Source organism: Hesperophylax consimilis, chromosome 17 (assembly GCF_061612785.1).
Source record: "Hesperophylax consimilis isolate HC1 chromosome 17, BYU_Hcon_1.0, whole genome shotgun sequence".
Lineage (NCBI taxonomy): Eukaryota > Metazoa > Arthropoda > Insecta > Trichoptera > Limnephilidae > Hesperophylax > Hesperophylax consimilis.
This window is the reverse complement of record NC_142852.1, coordinates 2,864,885-2,884,845: the sequence shown is the minus strand read 5'-3', so window position 1 is coordinate 2,884,845 and position 19,961 is coordinate 2,864,885. Positions and strand designations below refer to the sequence as shown.

Genomic DNA, 19,961 nt, shown 5'->3' with positions numbered 1-19,961 from the left:
TAAAATTATTATGATTACGTACCCAGAATGCTGTTATATTAAAACAAATATGCATTATTATAATTTACATGAAAAGTACAAATTGTATGCATAATTATCTAATTAGCCAAACAGTCTACTTGTGTGAAATAAAAGGATACAAATTACCATTGCGCTTAAGATTGAAGGAAGAAACAGAATTATGTGTTTTTCTCTTCCGTTTTGATGTTCGCTTTAATTAACTTAGCAATCACGAGAAGCCATTATATTGAAATTTGATGAAATTATATTTTAAAAATCTACAGCAGTTAACATAAATTATAAAGGATTTAGCTTAGGTGTTAGCGGTGAGGTTAATTCGTAATGTAAGTTAAGTAATATTTATTTCGCTGCTCGAAATTTAACAAAAAAACCAATATTAACATGAAATACTCTTAACAACAACAACTAATACTCTTAATTCGGGGGTTCTTGAATTTGTTACCCTAATTTGAGAATAAATAAATAAATTATGCCTTTTCCTAAATAAAAAAAATAAGTATTTGTTGTATATGACATTGAGGCCGCTATTGTGAAGTCAACGGAGGACTTAATTTATTACTCACATTGTGTTATCCCATTATCTTCAAATAAATCGCGGTAGATGATAAATGTGACATCAGTTTCAGTCAAGATAGGTAGGGAGATGAAAACATGCTCTTGCTTTCAAATGAAGGTTTGTTTCCATATGCGGGCTGATGATGGGCTCGAACAGCGAGCGAGGCCGGTACGCTTGTAGGTACCTGCGGATTGATGCGGACAGAGTCGCCGCCCGTCGTCACTTGTACATGGACCATAAATGAACCTACACCTAGATCGTCATCTTCGTGCTTTTAGTACTGAACATATTTCGTCCGACTGATTTTTTTGGAACTAAGAGACAAAGAAAGAAAAGGGAATATGTTGTCACGACGTCACAAACCATCGACCAAAGATAGAGGAAAGTAAAAAAAAAAAACGGTACTACCATAGACAATATAAATACGGTCCCCATTTATTAGCCTAAAATATTATTTAAAAATATTTTAATAAAAAAATATTTTAAAACTCGTAATTGCATGAATTATTTTATTACTCAAACACAGATAACACAAAAAAGGGACATACAAGCTGGTGTAAACACAAAACACATTTTAAATGACAATAAAATGTTAACACACCAAAACAGAATATTAGAATATTATTTCCTTTAGAGAAAAATAAAACAGTTGTATATAGAAGCGTATGAAGGTATACGCTTCTACGTCCATTTTGGCAGCAATGGGCCCGCTGCTGGGTTCAGGGAAGACATTAGCTTCTGAAATAAATAAACATCACATTACTCAAACAAAACATAGAATATTATATCTGTAATTCAGTTGCTGGGTTTGAAGAAATATTAATTCTATTGAATGAATATCTTTATCATAATAACGACTCAAATCAACGTCTATTCTTTCATTCTATCTCTCTACCAACACTCACAATCATATGAATAATATTAAGATAGGTCGATAGAGATTTATACCTTTAAAACTGTAATTGTGATCTCGGAGGGCACCACAATTTGTGCAGTAGTACACTGGGGGTACACGTGGAAAACGAATACGGTCTAAAAAAGAAAATAGATTCAATTCTGAGGTGATTCAAGTTAATGATAAGTTACATTAGAAACATTGAACAAACAGAGGGAGATTCGCACCTGCATTTTGGTTAACATCCCGGGTCCCTTGTGCACCAGGTAAATCCCGATTTATTCCGATATCTGGAACATTAAGGGTCGGCAAAGCATCTTTTTTCAACGAGCCACAAGTCGTTTTTAATTTTTTTGCAAAATGCGAACTTTGCAAAAAAACTACTTTCACTTTTCACAAATATTTACGTCGGCGAAGAACCATGAACATAAATAAACATGTGGTGTTTTGACTCTTGTTACCACAGATATCCCATTTTATACAACTCAGTTCTTCTATGGCGTTCAAAGTGTTCCTATTGGATATTGGCATTTTAAATATTGCTATGACGTCACCAAAGCACCACCATTCTAGGACCAAAATTTAGGTCGGAGTCGACCCCCCCTGACATGGACGCTTGAATGGGACTGACTCACTTGTAAGACTGACCTATGTACCGCGATGTCACCATGCACCACTCGTTCGAGAACAAATCGCGAGTAGGTAGGATTGCGGCTTTGCTGTCATTATAGATAGGTAGATGAGGCGTACATTTGCCGTCTTACTGGTAGGTTCCAATGTGAGGCGCGTTGCATTTATTGCATTTCTAGAACCTACTCGTGTTTCTTTTAGATTTATTGGTATTATCTTCTTCTTATGATAAATTACAGATTAAAAGAAAAGTTATCCAATTTAAACGTAATTTTTTATGTTCTTTATTTATGTATCCTGTATCTTCTTAACTCCTTTACTTACATTATTTTTTTTATTTGTCATTTTAATTTCTGAAAAAGAAGTATTTTACCGGGTAGGTATAAAGATTCTACATTATAGTACAAGTAAAAAAGATAGGTAAATAACTTTTTCTTGGAATTCAAACGTTTTAAGGTTGTTTTTAGGTAAAAAATTGAAAATTGGTGAGAGAAAATAAATATCTTCTCGGGAAAAATCTTTTTGTAAGAGAAAAACATACATTTGAATAATACATATCACCTTCCGTAGTTATCGCACTTTACCCTCAGACACCCGGTATACTCGTAATAAATATATGGTTAAGTTCTCTGGGCGCCTAAACAAATAAAAAGCAGATAGATACGATTTGAGATTTTCACGGCCAAATGTATAAAAGTGGTTTTATTGAATTATGCCGTGTTGCGCTACCTCCTTCTTTAGCCAACGTTAACAGCGTCCATCATCAAGGCAGATGTGTAAAACATCTGCCTTTATGATTTTAGTTTACCACATCTGCCCTGATGATGGACGCTGTAATGCTGTCCGAAACGGAAAGATCGTAGTAATGTTGGGTTTCTAAGATACCCACGTTGTAGGATGAAGGAAACAAAGAATCATATCTCAGCCGAGCTGTTGAATACAAGAACCAGGGTAGAGACGCATAGAAGTGATACGTTCTCATGTGACACATTTTATTTTTTTATGTGAATTGATAAGGAGATTGAATAAAAGGCTAACTTGGTTAGTTGAAAAATCATTAGTTTCTCATCATTTGTCGAGAAATGTTCAGGGCACTCTTTCTTTTCTCCACCGTCTTGGTTGCAGTTTTCGGTAAGTCAATTCAAAATTATAACAAACTAATCTGCTATTTTCATCATTTTGTTTTGATTTTTCAAAATGTTTGATTAAAACATTTTGCCTTGGATTTTTTTTAATGTTTTGGACAGCAAAATATTTGAAGATTTCTGTTGTTGGCGTCCTTATGGGAGCTTTTAGGATGGTCTTTAAAATACCCTCCTGGGCTTATTTAGATGGTTGCATCATGTTCTTGAAGTTGCAGAACCCCATCCTAGTATACCATATTCGATACGAGAGTGGCAAAGGGCAAACAAATGTTTTTTATGTCATTTTGAGTGTTTTTATTTGTGTCACTTGATCGTGCCTTGTGTTCTTCAGGGTTCCTCGACCTGTTCAACCATTCACTTCCAAGTCATATATTCTCCCATCTCATTCTTTCTTCGTTCATCACTTACATCTCATTTTACCACAAATAATTATTTGATTCATGTCTTCCTCGGAAATCTTCGGATTTTTCTGCCATTCGCTTCATACAATATCACGAAATTTATATAGTTTCTGTTAACTGCATTATTTCGACTTTAATTTGACTACGTATCTCATTCTAGTGCTGAGATAACATGTTAAGTCGATCTCGAGCGTCCCAGAATTCTTCAACCATTGAAACCACTCTTTGAACAGTCCTGGCGCTAATAAGAAGAAACCTCGAAATGTTCAGTTAAATTGGTATAGTAGATTTAGAGTCTATGGGGGACAAACCAAAAAACCTCGATTATTGTACATATAGATTTATTTATGACTCTTATGTTTTTACACAGAAGTGAGTAATAGGCAGTGGTTTTATGGTTTGAAATTGAATAAATTTAAATAATCCAATCATTTTCAGAAATAATATTTTACCATTTTGTGTTTTGTTAAAAATGTGGATATTATTTTAATGTTAGTTTTTAAACTATGTAAGCGAGGAATCGTCGAGTTTGCTACATAATTTGTTTGTGAAAAGAGACAATTAAATATGTCCTTATGCAAAGTGTGTCAAATGGGTTCTCTTATATTGACTAGACTCGCAACAGTCTAGCGTTTAATTTATAATTACAAAAAGGAAGCCTTAGTCGCTTTTCCTTCATCGATCCTTAAATATTTGTATATTTTTGGTATTAAATAAAAAGAGTGTAATAAGAGAAACATAATAAATACAAAACAATACAAGAACAACACGTCAACTCATCAGAGATCAAATGGGAAAATAATTCACCGACTCCAGATATTTTCATATCAGAGGGTTCGGCTCGGTAGAACTTCTAACAGGGCCTATAAAACCTACTGATCCCTCAATATAAATATTTTTAAAATCTTTCTTATTATAATAAATAATATAATGATATGCATATTTTTATTATAACACATAAACTATTATTGTGTTTTGTAAAAAAACGTAACTGCTGTTCTGCAGGTTTTATTTTAACATCTTATCTTAATTAATGGAAAAATAGTTAGGTTCTTTTAGTTAGTTCTTATTAATTACATTGACAGAAAAATTAAAAAAATTATTTGTATTAACTTACGGTTTTCCTAGTAAAAAGTAATGGACTAACGTTCAGGAAAAAGTAACTTAAATAATCAAAAATAAATATAAAATATAATGGCGAACCTACAATAAGGAGATTAAGGTTGAATTCAGAGTGGACTCTAATATTATAGGCAGTTATGGGTACCGCCGCCCTGGGAAACATTTATTGGATAACCAACGCCTCTGGCAAAGTTTGGTCCACGTGGTTCGCTATATGTAGTGACTTTGTTGGCAGAGGTGCCCGGGTTCATGCGGTACGGTTTGTGGGAGGGTTGGATTCTTAAGTCCGTCACTTCTGGACACACTGATCCCTAGATTCCTATCCACCCCTTATACCGTGTCCTTCCCAGAACTTCCTCTCTTTATAATACACTCCACACACCATCATTATTTTCCTAGGGGCCGTATGACGGTCTCCGTGTTTATTTATCATTCATTAATAACGCCCTATCAATTATTAAACATAACGATTCATTAAACATAATACATGGATTATTATCATACCATAACTAAATAAAAAAAATACAAAATCAAATGCTAATAATAAGATTAACATAAAATCCAAATAAATGTAAATAAAGAAAAGTTTTATGTATAAAGTACGTATGTACATTGTACATTCATATATGAATATAATTATTTATGTTTTTTTGCAAAACCAGTAAGACTGAAAACAGTAAAATAATTTACACGTCAGGTAAATAGAAAATAATTATATTTAATATACTGATATGTATTATAAAACAAATGTTTAAAAAAAGAAGAAAAATAATGTCTGTTGTATCTCTAGAAAAAAAAACTAATAAATAAGGCAAAATACCAACGCCCTAATTACTATCGAATTAAAATAATAGTACTTGAAATGGTAAAGTAAATCAAAATATAATATACATTTCAAGTATGACCGTAAATGCATACAGTCATTAATATGCGTCCAAAAAAATAAATAACAAATAAACTAAGGAGTACGTTAGTTAAACGTTGGAAGGTATAGAGACAAGAGTATTTTTTAAAAGCCAATAAATAAAACAAGTTAATAACTAGCAATTAGGTCTGAAATTAGTTGCCTTTTGAAACTCACAAAATTATTAACACCAAATATATCAATAAGTTCAATGTATTTGTTTGCAAGGTGATGAATTCTTGGATTGGTGAATACAAAGAGTAGTTAGTATTGAGGTTATTGTTACATTTAAAAGAGTCTTTGCTTTGAGTTTGTCTGGCAGGTACATTCATATAAATTAATTCCAATAATTCAGGGCTGTCAATTAGAGATTTGATAATTTTGAATTTTTTATTTTTTTTAATTTTTTTATTTCATATATATCCCGTTAAACTACATTTAAGTAGTTTGTCAAACAGGATAATAAAAATAATATATCAGTTAGAATTAATTTTTCACTTGTAGCAAACACTTTGTGGGTATACATAATTATAATAATTAAAATAAATAACTTTGTTTTAATACCACTTTATTGTATATATTTATAACCAACCGGTTTCAGTTCAACCCGAACCTTAGAATTCTTAGTTAGAATTCTTCTATCTGATAGTTTGAGAATTATTGTTTCGGTACGTTTCTTATTATAATTTATAAATTCGATGGAAATATTAATTTAAAAATTGATGTACCGAAGAAATTTATTTTGTACCTTTTAGAAGGCTTGAGAATGGACTTTGTAATGGACTTTGACCATACTGTTGAAGTATATTCTAATTTACTTCGTACTAATGAACAATATAGAAGTTTTAAAGTTAAAACATTTTAAGCTTTGCCCCCATTCTCAAAATAAAACCGAGCATTCTCATTGCATCGCTTGTAGTTTCATCGATGTGTAAGTTAAGCTGTAGACTTTCGTGGAATAACACACCGAGATCTAGAATCTGTGAAACTCAAAGAAGATTTAATGAAATAAGAAAAGAGGATTTTTACCTTTGTAAAAACTAATAATCTGGCATTTACTAATATTTTGTTGCAAATCATTTTCAGAACACCAAGCAAATAGTTTATTCAGGTTCAACTGCAAAATAGCGCGATCATTATTATCTTAAATTATTCTGTAGATCTTCAGATCATCGGCAAATAATTAATAAATATTTGACTTTACTAAAAATATTTGCTATGTCATTGACGAACAAACAAAATATTATTGGGCCCAAATGAGATCCTTGCGGTACTCCACTTGATGCCGCAAATTTGTAAGAAGTGAATGAATCCTAAAGGATCAGGAAACACACCTGATGAGAGTGACTTCATAAATGTATTTCATATGTAACTTCATATGTATGGGATGTGACAATGAATGCATACAGTTAACGAGGAATCTAGGTGGAACTTTATCGGGTCCTGCGGATTTGCGGGAATCGAGACTCTTCAGCTTAGATATAACGTCCTCTATAGTTACTGTACAGTCAGATATATCAAGATTTTCAACCAAATTAGAGCAAGAGTACTTACTGTCTACACTTTTACTAACATATACACCACCAAAAAACTCAGCAAACAGATTAACAGTTTCTTGTAGATTTTGTGATTGTTTACAATCAAACGACGTAGTACTGGGTATATAAGTTCCAGTTTCTTTTTGGGATTTAGTTCGAGTGAAAAGGCTCTCGACTGGCCAGCTGGAGGTCGCGGGTTAAACACCCACTGTGCACGAGCTAATTTTATTCGTTTAATTTCTGTTATTTCTGCACGTTTGAGAGTGAAATATACTCTCAGTATCGCCCTCGTGTAAAATCACCATTCAGAATTGAAAGGATGCTCGAAATGGCTTTGGCCGTGTTTGGTGATCAGATCTGAATTGTCAGGAATTTCCACACTTTCCTCTACCGCGTCTCCTTCCCTTCCTTCAGCATCACAACATACACGAATTGGGGACGCCATAGTCTCACTGGCTATAGACTGCTGGAAGCAGTTGTACGGTTATACATAAAAAAAAACTAAAAAAGGAGATAATTTTAAAAATAAACATGAAATACAATGTATGTGTATTTCTAGCTGCGCCCACTGCTGACAATGAAATCCAATGGCGTGTGGTCGGAGGAACAGATGCAGAAGTCGATGAGTTTCCCTACATAGCGTCCTTGAGGGACATCAATAACCAGTTTCTTTGCGGAGGCTCCATTGTGAACGCACACACCGTCCTCACAGCTGCACATTGCGTTGAATAGTAAGCAAACCTCCTTATATATATACAATATATACATGGACCTACGTCAGATTTGTCGATCTCATTTTGTATTTATTTCATAACTCATAATTAAAAAATTAAAAATTTATAGCTTCCAATAATATGTAAAAAAAACAGTTGCAAGATAATTTTGTTATTCTGAATTTGAAATATGAGATCGACAATTTCGACGTAAAATAATAGTGTTCCGATGTCCGAGTCGTTAAAAGCCTTGTTCCGGTAGATCATGTGTTCGATTTGCAGTTTAGACCGTTGTTCTGTTTCATGTTTCGTTTAGCTTTCTTAATGTAATCTTCTTCTTCATTAATGTGTCTCTTTTAGTTGTTTTATGTAGTTACTTTCCAAGAAAAATGGCACAATGATGTTACTGCGAAAGCACACTTCTGTCATGACAGAACATTTCAACTTAAAATACAGCATTCTGCCAAATACGCTGTTTTGCCACTAGAACTAGCGTCCGGCACCGGTGCATATTCAGGAAATACGCCAAACGCTTGCCCTATATTAGAACGTATCGCTTCTACGACTCGTTCTTGCTCGACTGTAGATCGATTGAAAGCCTTTGTGTTTCCTCCCTCCTACAACATGGGTCTCTTCAAGACCCATGTTCACTCCTTCCTCTTCTCTAAATGATCCTCCACACGACATCTCCAGAGAAGACACTGGCCCTCAAGGAATTTGTTTTCCTCAGGGCCTTCGGTGTGGAATTATAAGTCTGTCTTGGTGGGGGAGACAGAATGCTTGAGTTTCAGCGTTTTGACCTCACGTGTAGGTAGCTATCCGTGCCAAGTGCGCGTCGCGTGATGTGTCAATATGCTGTATCTCCGATAGCTAGTCTTGGGATGAATGACTTTTGACTTATTTGGACATTTTGCTATTTTAGCAAATAGCAATAAAAAAAAAAATATTCTGAAACAAATTTCAGAATAAATTTGTAATGTTGTAAAAAAACCATATGTGACATCTACAATATCAACGTTTTACTTAGGAATTTTCATGGACAGTATTGAAATGCATTCAAAACTTGTAAAATCTAGCTCTGTACACTGCACATTACCTGAATGTAGTCATGATTTCACTGAACTGCGATTGTAGTTGGTCGGATCCTTTTTTATTAACGCCCAATTGGGTTTTTATAATAAGATTTTATTAAAAACAACAGCTACTTAAACTTGAACTAAACCACAGTATAACACAATTAAAAATATTTATGAAAGAACTTTTGAAATACAACATAAAAAATATGTAATGAATACTGCTGCTCAATCATATTTATAAATTATTTACATTTACTTAAAAGAGCTGAATTAATTTAGCTGTAAATGTGTCTAAATTAAAGACGAAAATATCAGCGACAACTATTAAGTCCTTGCTATTGTCCTGGAGTAACAGCGACAACTATTAAGTCCTTGCTATTGTCCTGGAGTAACAGCGACAACTATTAAGTCCTTGCTATTGTCCTGGAGTAACAGCGACAACTATTAAGTTCTTGCTATTGTCCTGGAGTAACAGACATATGAATTAATAAAAGCCCGGCTGTAGAGGTATAAAGATCGACCTCGGGATAAGTAACCAAACGTAGCGAACTACTTGGGGTGACCTATGGTAGAATGGTTCCCTGGGCGGCGGTACCCGTACCCGCCTTCCCATATTTTAGTTAAATATTTGTATCATTTCCAACAGCCGCCAAGCTGATGAATTGATGATCATCGTTGGAAGCATATACCTGAACTCAGGAGGTACCAAATACCTGATGTCAAAAATCACCACTCACCCCGACTACAATAAAACTCATGCCTGGGCCAATGATATCGCCATCCTTACCACCAGCGAGCCTATCACCACCAGCACTAGCGTCGGCTTCATCGCTCTGCCTTCCAGCTCTACTGGCGGAGTCAACGTCACTCTAACTGGATGGGGACAAACCAAGGTGAGTTTTGTTCGAGCACACAGCTCTTCAACTAATTACATACTCTTTTATTATTCTGACTCTTGATCTCAAGTGTCTGATCACATTATCGTGCAATGTCTTCCTCAGGCGTCCGCGAGTTCTTCTACCATTAAAATTCACGTCATATATTCTCATTTCACTCCTTTATTCGTTCATTGTATTATTCGTTTATATTTCACAAACAATGCAATGCTTATTACTATAAGCGAGCAGCGGAAAGCGGGCGGCGAACTGCGTGAAGCCATAATTTTATTTCTACAGAAAGCAGCAAGGGAACTTCGCGCGCTAGACAGTGTACGGGAGGTAGGTTTTGGGATTACGAAAAAAACAATAATACTCCCAAGTACAGTGGTCTTGCATGTATGTCTAAATGAGTATATATTTTGAACAATATATTTATCATTAAGTTCTTTGGAATTCGTTACAAGGTGCTTTTTTATTGCCGAGTCTCATTTTTATGAACTAGTGCAATTTCATGACCCAGGACTGTTTTTATAGATTTCTTAAGATATATAATAAATCTGAAAGGACAGACCTTTTCAATGACTAAGGTACAAACTGTAAGTCGAAGTATCGAAATCATTCCATCCGCTGTTACAAAAGCGTTTTGAATCATCACAAGTTAGTGCTTCCTCAGGAATCGGCGTCTCAGAACTAAACTAGCTCGCGAGATGTGGGCGGGCAACAGCCCTTTCTTGTGTACCAACGTTGCTAGAGTCAACACATGTGATGCGCTTTCCTCTCGCGTTGCGCGGAAATTAAATTAATTTAAAACGTGTCGATATTAGAGCTTTTGACAAGAATTGTAGGATGGACTCCTGGCTGGATCCTACTGCGAATCTGCTACCCTTCATGTGCTTCGATAACAATTCAGTGCCGAGTTTCTGTTTATAATTCACCAGAAGAGAGAGATGATAGGAGAGATTAGGTATAGAATGCATGTACCCGTATTGTAATTCATGAACCCGTATGTGTAAGCTTGAAATGATCTGTGTACATCTCCTTTGTGTTGAGCCCTACCATAATATACATTTGATAAATATCACTTGTGGTTATTAACGATCGCCGTCCTGACATAAATGAAGTAATCGGAACAAGATAGCTGTTCCCTGGCCTAGGACAACTCAATGTGGTGCTTTGAGCTAGCCGTGAATTGTCTTAGGTTTGGCTGACACTCAAACCTACTTCCCGTCTTATTTTTCCCTGCCATTGTGTAGCCGGAGTACTCTATTTTAAATAACTAATGTGGCACTCTTACACTGCGACCTAAACATGGCACCGCCAAGCGATTAAAAACATATGATGAAGTTAATGTTAAAATTAATTGCTGCACTGGGGTAATTCTGAAAACGCAGAGATCTGTTGAAAACTCACAGCGTGAATTCACTTTCAACTATTATTTATTTGAAAATATCAAGTATTGTTTTTAATACATGTGATGTGTTTACTAGAATATTCTGTCTTCCATCACAAATCACAGAGCAAGCAGGTTTTTGCAGACCAACAGGGAGATCGGAACCTTTCTAGATTAGATCTTTAAAATCATCATGTGATTGTTCCGTTGTAAATAAAATTCAGAGATTTACAAATGTTTTTATTGAACAGACCTTGAAAACTAAAAGAATGATTTACATTATATTTCATCGTTGTGGTGGCTTAAATGTTTTGTTGTATTTTCAGGAGCCTGGACCACCCTCCAACATCCTCCAGAAGATCACTCTTCTCACCCTCTCCGATGAAGACTGTAAAAAACAGTTCACTAGTGACATCGTTGACGAGACTAATTTGTGCACATTCACTAAGGTTGGCGAGGGAGCTTGCAGAGTAAGCCATACATTTATACATTATTTAGGTCTAGAGGCAAAATGGCGGATGACTAATACATTTTTTTCGAGTATATAACTTCCCATTTATGAGGGGTATTTTTCAGTCTGCTCGTGCGCAAGATCGAATTGCATACGCTGCTGCCGCCGCTTACGAAAACAATATGAATGTTACGAAAAAAAGTGATAAATTAATTATTAATGAACTTCTAACGTTTCTTCAAAACAAAATCGATGTCTTAGACGAACTAACCGCGGTCCAAATATGCTCCAATCATTTCTCAAAAGATGAAGTGGAGGCTGCAAAAGACATTCTGTGCAGTGACACAGTTAAACGCAGGATTATGAGGAAAGGCGAAGGTAGGAAGTGTAAGAATTTATATGATATCATTAAAATACTGAAGGAAACAGAGAAAGAAGCTCTACCGACATTTGTGGCTCAGAATCTACTCAAACTACCGCCTGTCAATTTCGATCACGTAGATGTCACTTGTCTCCTAAAAGATATAATGGCATTAAAGGGTGAACTAACCACAATTCAGTCACAAATGTTGTGCAAATGAAGTGTTGCGCTCTGAAATGGCTCTCCTAAGGAATGAACTGAAAATAAATAAATATAACCGTGTTCCAAATCAAGACTTAAACACATCGCCGTCCTTGAACACATTGAAGGTCACCATACCGGTTGCGGTAGAAAAGAACCGCTCAAACTTACGGTCGCCAACTAATGAATTACATCTCGACAACAATGCGCACTGCAATAATGTGATAACCCAGCCCGCCCCTCTCGCATTAGCTCCCCCACCTATCACGCACTCTCCTCAATCATGGAATAAAGTAGCGGCGTCTAGCTCTCTCACACAACAACAAAAAGTCATACTACAGACATCACAGGTACATCAACCGGGAATGGATGAATCAGCCAAAGTTGCACGCACATAATCTCACAAAAATACATTTAAACCAGAGACAACTAATTTAAATACGGATGGTTATAAAACCGTTACAAGAAAACTAAGGAGATCGAGAAATATTATGACAACTGGAATAGCGATGGAGAACTTGATCAAAATAGCTGAGTAAAAAACAACGCTCTATGTCTCGAGGTTCGACAATAGTGTTACTGAGGACAATATTCGAGACTTTATCAATTGTTAAATAAAAGGAAGTAATATCCAAATAGAAAAAAATAATAAACGAAATCCCACGCAGTTTGGATCTTTCAAGTTGACTATACCGAATACGGATTTCAAACCCTACATGAACAAAGAATTTTGGTTCACTGTTTTCAGTAAATTTATTTAAAAAAAATAAAATAGAAAAGAACAAAATTAAGATAATTTCGATAAACTGCAAAAGTTTTAAAAGAAATGTCATCTTCGTTATAGATATGTACGATGTAATACTTTTGCAAGGAACATGGTAATTACAAAACGAAACATCGAATCTATCCAAAATTCATCCGAACTTCCAGGGATGGGGTACCTCTGCTGTAGATTTATCAAACGGACCGCTATGGGGCCGACCCTAAGGAGGAGTCGCAGTACTTTGGAGGAACGAGCTGCAAGCTAAAATAATACCGTGTGGAGATGACCGCATCGCTGGTATTCAGATAACCACCAACGGAGGGACGATAAGCATACTGACTGTCTACATGCCGGTATGTCATGCGGGCAACATTACCGTCTTCACCAACTACCTTTCCAAAATACATACGATCATTCAAGATAACGAACACTCTGAAACCATTGTTATGGGAGATTTCAATGCTCACCCATCCTCCATATTCGGGAAAGAACTCTCTCATTTCTACACCGAAAATAACTACAGTTGTATCGATATTGAAAGACTTCCGAATGACACATATACATATATTAGCGATGCACACAATACCACTTCCTGGCTCGATCACTGTATATGCACTTATAATCTTAAGAACAAATTAGTTAGTCTGAAAATACACTATGGTACCGACTGGTCCCATCACCGGCCGACATCTTGCGTAATCGCTGCTGAACCTGCAACTATATTTAATAATCCACAACAGCCTAATAACATAATATGGAGAAGGAATAATAATAAGAAAATCAGTGGATATACGTCTGTAGCAGAAGTATTACTTAGTGTAATCTATCAAAGACACTCTGAATCCATTTGTAATTCGGATTCTATATGTGACAAATGCGACCATATACAAAATATGGACAATATATACACAGATATTGTTGAAGCCCTAAGTAAGGCTGCCAATATTGTATTTTATCGGGAGAACGATCAAAGTAAACCAAAATACATCGTAACATTTCTGAGTGGAATCAACAAGTTAAGGAATACTACGAAAATTCCAGATCGGCGTTGATGGAGTGGATTAAAAATGGGAGACCATTACATGGTCCCATTGCGGATGAAAAAAAAAACGAAAAAGGAAGGAGTTCAAAATAGCTCTTCAACACTGTCAAAGCTCTTCTGAACAAACAAAGATGGATGATATCGTAAAATCACTTGACACAAAGCAGTTTGCCCAATTCTGGAAGAAAAGCAATAACCTGATCAAACCAAAAACTCGAATCGCCAGCCAAATTGATGGGTCCACAAACCCGGAGAAAATTGCTAATACTTTTAAAAGAACCTTTGCAGATATTTCCGGAAGTGAAGTACCGTCTGTCCCCGATATTATGGAATATGATGGACAAAACGTTTACCTCTCTGAAAGTAATATAATGAAGGCCATAACAGGAACTAAGGCTGGTAAGTCTCCGGGACATGATTATCTAAGTGTTGAACACATAAAATACGGAGGTAGATTCATACCCAAACTACTAAACATACTGTTCAACACAATACTTAAACACATCTTTCTACCAGGCGCAATGACGAAAACGATTATAACTCTAATCCTGAAATCGGGACAGCCTGACATGACTAACTCCAGCAATTACCGGCCAATATCTCTTGCAACTATAACTGCAAGATTATTTGAAAAGGTATTAAATAAGATACATGATAAATTAATGTCTAAAGATAACCAGATGGGATTTAAATTTAGATAATCCACTAATATGGCAAAATATACTGCAAAGCAAATAATAGGATTCTATAAGAAACGAAAAACTACCGTATACGAGTGTTTCTTAGACCTAAGTAAAGCCTTCGACAGGGTCTGTCATAAAACATTATGGGATAAATTGAAAGCTATGAATATACCTACCTTATTTATAAACACACTATCCCGATGGCACTCTCATTGGCACTCTTATTGGCACTATTTGCGGTCAAGAGTAAGGCAAGTAGGGTGTATGTCCCCCATTCTATTTAATGTATACATGGACAAGTTATCAAGTCGCCTGGACATCAGAGTGGGCTGTCGTGTTAACAGTATATGTATGAATCATATAAGCTACGCGGACGACATAATCCTCCTAGCTCCGTCGATCAAGGGATTAACATTACTCCTAAACACTTGTGAAGAATATGGAAAACAGCATAATATGATGTAAAACCCGAAGAAGACGGAATTGATTGCGTTCCACCACGGAAAAAATTCAGATACAAGTAAGATGTTTCCCGTATACTTTAAAGAGGCAAGAATAAATACATGTTCGAACGTAAAATACTTGGGGCACATTATTAATCAAGACATATCGGATGATGGCGATATCGTACGACAAAGGAGAAGCCTTAACATAGTGTCTAATATAATTGCCCGCAGATTTTGCAAATGCAGCAATACCGTTAAAAAAATACTGTTCAACGCATTCTGTACTGGCCTGTATACGTGTGAGACATGGTGTCACTACCGAACTTGCTCGATGGAACGACTCCGAATTCCATATAATGACGCCTGTAGAGTCATATTTGGATACCGAAGATACAGCAGCGCATCGACAATGTTCACGGAACTAGGACTGAATGGATTTTCCGGCCTGATGAGACACCGGGTCACTGGAGCAAGGATGCGGCCAATGGCCTCCGCCAACACGTTGGTGACTGCAGTCTACCAGCACCAAGCGCCACTCCTGAGTGAGCGCTGGGCCCAAGCTCACTCAAGACCACGCCCTGCACAGTACTCTGTTGATAATTTATTCTTCTTTATATATTTTTGCATTTTTCATATATCTTTTCTCTGTTGTTAATTTATTCTTCTTTATATATTTTTGTTAAAAATATTATTGTATGTTGCATAATTATTGTTCAAGAAAATGTATTTCTATATGGGACGTGTGGGATTGCACTAACCTCCCCACATCTTAGAATAAATGTGAACAATATTAATATTTTAACTTCCGATTTTATGTCCGGATTAAATCTTCCCCATAGGAAAAACTAAGCCCTTCCACACACTTTTCCACAAATGATCACCTACTCAATCAACATTGTGCAAGTGCATTATATAAGTAAAGTAAATATAAAACAATACAAGAACAACACGTCAACTCACCAGAGATCAAATGGGAAAATAATTCACCGACTCAAGATATTTTCATTTCATAGGGTTCGGCTCGGTAAAACTCCTAATAGGCCCTATAAATCCTACTGATCCCTCAACATAAATATTTGAAAAATGTTTCGTTATCCTACATGTATTCAAAATGACCAAATTTTGCATCTTTATATATACATTTTTTGATAGATCTAATACGCCTTAATTTTTAATGAGAGAGCTAGGTATAATGTCAGTAGCCGAAATAACGAATGGTAATATTTTTATGGTCTGAGAATGCCAAATTCTTTTTATCTCATTTCCTAAATCTGTGTATTTTCTTATTTTTTCTTTAACAGATTTATGAATATTAAAAGATTTTGGAATAGCGACATCAATGATATAAGTTATTATTTTTAAACATCCGATTTTATTGTCCGGGTTAAATCTTCCCCATAGGAAAAACTAAACCCTTCCACACACTTCTCCACAAATGATCTTCTAGTCAATCAACATAATGTAAGTGCATTATATAAGCAAAATAAATACTAAACAATACAAGAACAACACGTCAACTCAGCAGAGATCAAATGGGAAAATAATTCACTGACTCCAGATATTTTCATATCAGAGGTTTCGGCTCGGTAGAACTTCTAACAGGGCCTATAAATCCTACTGATCCCTCAACATAAATTTAAAAAAATCTTAATTTAATTTATATATTATATTATTATTTTGCAAAACTTACTTATAACAATTTTGTTTTCGTGATGTCTTTGTCAACGGTATTCATAGTTTGTGAAAATACCGAAGGAAAATACGCCACCTGTGTACGAGATTTCCAAATCTTGGGTAAATTTTAGTGAATATAGGCGGGTTTGAACTATATTCGGCAGATTTTCAAAAATTTCTGCAATTTCAATTTTTTATTTTTAAGAATTTTACATATTTCGTTAGAATTCCTTTGTAAATTCCCACTCGGTTCTGGTACATGGTCCTTGCTTCATTCACATTCATACATAGTCTGATACATACTGTTTGATGCCCGAATGGCAATTAAAAATGGACTGTTTCTTATATTCGCGTCATTTGTTCTCCTTACACTCAATTCTTCATTCATTCGCTCATGCCCAAACGATGAAAGCATCCTTTTCTTAATTTTACTCACTACAATTTTCACCACATATACGCCTCATTACATATTTTGTTAGCGCCAACCGCGTTCACTCCTCCATTACTAGAGTTAACCATTCCTGCATTTACCATTTTTCAATATCCCAATCGGCGTTTCCATCTCTCGTAAACATAATTCCCGAATACACGAACTCATCCATCCACCTTCTCCAAGTATTCATCATTCACATCTACATTGTACACTGTTTTCGTTCTTTATCTTTCAAGCACCATGACTTAAGACTTATATACAATAATTTTAACTCATTCTTCATACATACTTGGTTCATCCTACTCACGAGAGACCGTAGATCTTCCATGCTATCAATAATATATAATTTTATATATGCTATAATTTCAAGCCTAATCCCACCTCTTCCAATTGTTCAACATAATTTCCATACGATTTCAATTCCATTTAACATACAAACTCACGCACCTGCTCCATATATTCATCAAATAGTTAAGGTTCAATTATTACATTAATTGAATAGACGAGTACTCCCAATTTTTATGCCGGCATCTTATTTTGATCACTATTAATATTTTGAATGTAAAAATCCTCTTTGTTTTTACTAAAGAAAATATTTTTATTTATAGGGAGACTCCGGTAGCCCACTCGTCGATGGAAATGTCTTGGTCGGTATTGCAGCCAGGGTAGTTCCTTGTGCCGTGGGTAAGCCGGATATTTTCGTCAGGGTCAGCTCCTATTTATCTTGGATCAACAACAACACTCAATCTTAACTATTTTTTTGCACAACTTTTCTTCACAGTCAAAATTTTCCGTTTACTGTTATGGTAGTAGGAGAAGTTATTTATAACCAGGGAATGTTTGTTTTTCTTTTGAAAACAATGAAACATTTTAATGTTCATTTATTTTAAACAGTTTATTTTTATTTATTTATTTATAATTACATGTTACATGATTAATACATTTATTTAGAGAAGATATATTAGAGCACCATACTAGGCAGCTACCTGTTTCATGATGCCCAATGGAGGAATGGTTAGTTTGAATTAAAATATAGTGTAAACATATTTTGGTAGAATAATAAATAAAATTTGAAAATTAGTAAAAAGATGTTTTCAATAACTCACAAAAATTGCCAAAATTTTCTATATATATATATTTTCTATATATATATTTATCCCCTCTCGTATCCACACCCATTTTTCGGTCGCATATACATTTTACACGATTTATTTTGTTGATCTATATATTTCTGACAAACTTGACGGCTTGCATGCGTTGTAACTTGTAACCGCCAATTTCGCGCGCGTTGTGGTACTTTTTAGATTCTGTTAGAACATCCATATTCTATGAAAATGACTTTGTACTTAAAGAGGATAGACTGCCTCACGCGTATTTATATTGAAATAGAACTTTCGCAAACGTCAAATCCATGCTTAAAAAATCTTTTGAACTTGATTAAACAAAAATGTAACTTTAATGCATCATTTACTACGTTTCGTGACTAAGCAGGGGTGCCCGGGTTCATGCGGTGAGGTTCTTTGAGTCATTTTAAAAGACAAATTTCGAACATTGATTGAATCAAATTTTATTTTAATGTATCTTTTACCATCTCTCCCGACGTAAGTTTCTTGTAATGATTAAGTTGAAACAAAGCGTAATATCCATAATTTGTGCCTATTAAAATTGCTGCGATTAGATTGGTGAGAATTTAATTTTTCAAATTTTAAATTAAAATTGCTGAAAAATGTATTCCAATTTGTTTTTTTACTAAACATGGCTAAAGTCATTTCAAGCACCGATTCCAACCAAAGATGTTTCAGTATATGTTCGTCAATCAACAGGAGCCATAATGTCTGTACATCAGTGCCCTCAAGAATTATTACAATTATGTGTTCTGCCGCCCCGGGAACCATTTATTAGATAACCAATACCCCTACCATTAGTCACAGCCAACGATTTAGCGAGATAGTTGTTTATTTTTTGTATTTTTTTACATCGTCTCCACACAGGAGGCCCTAAGGAAAATCGTAACCCTCAAGGCCTATGTCATCTTTGTGAATGCTGTGTTGGGGGTATTTTGAAAGAAAGGAAGGACAGTGAGTTCTGGGAAGGAAATAGGTATGATGGGTGGGTAGTAATCTGGGGGTCAGTGTGTTCGAGTGATAAACATAAGAATCCAACTCTCCTACTGCGTTGCAAAGCGATGCGTTGAAAGAGGATTAATCGATCCGGCCCACCACGCATTTGATAGGCAAGCGCATCCGCCGCCAAGAACCGATCAAACCTCACCCCATAAACCCGGGCACTCCTGCTCAGTCACCAAATATATCAAACTACTTGAGGTGGCTCTCTCGGCTTTCATCCAAAGGTCGCTGGTTCAAATAAATTTTATTAAAATTAATTTGCACTATTTTACAATTAGTGTTTGGTGACCATAAATGAATAGCCAGGTACTCTCCCACCTTCATCCTCGTCATCTCCTTCGAGTTCCACAATACCTTCTGCCTCATAATAACCCCAATTGAGGATACCATAGTCTCACTGGCTCCAGACGGGAGCAGTTGGGACTCTGGTGCGGTATACACACAATTTTTTATTTGTAAAAAATGACAACCAAAATATTGTTAATATTATAATCCGATGCCAATCATATTTT

The 19,961-nt window shown here is 35.4% G+C and overlaps 1 protein-coding gene across 1 annotated transcript; it reads left to right on the top strand.

Annotated features, from left to right (window-relative positions):
* Positions 1-3,184: 3,184 nt before the first annotated feature.
* On the top strand, positions 3,185-18,075 carry LOC149415773 (chymotrypsin-2-like). Its single transcript, XM_089641684.1, has 5 exons — positions 3,185-3,233; positions 7,772-7,943; positions 9,648-9,894; positions 11,596-11,739; positions 17,932-18,075. Exons 1-5 carry the CDS (start codon positions 3,185-3,187, stop codon positions 18,073-18,075), a joined length of 756 nt encoding a protein of 251 aa, XP_089497810.1.
* Positions 18,076-19,961: the final 1,886 nt, after the last annotated feature.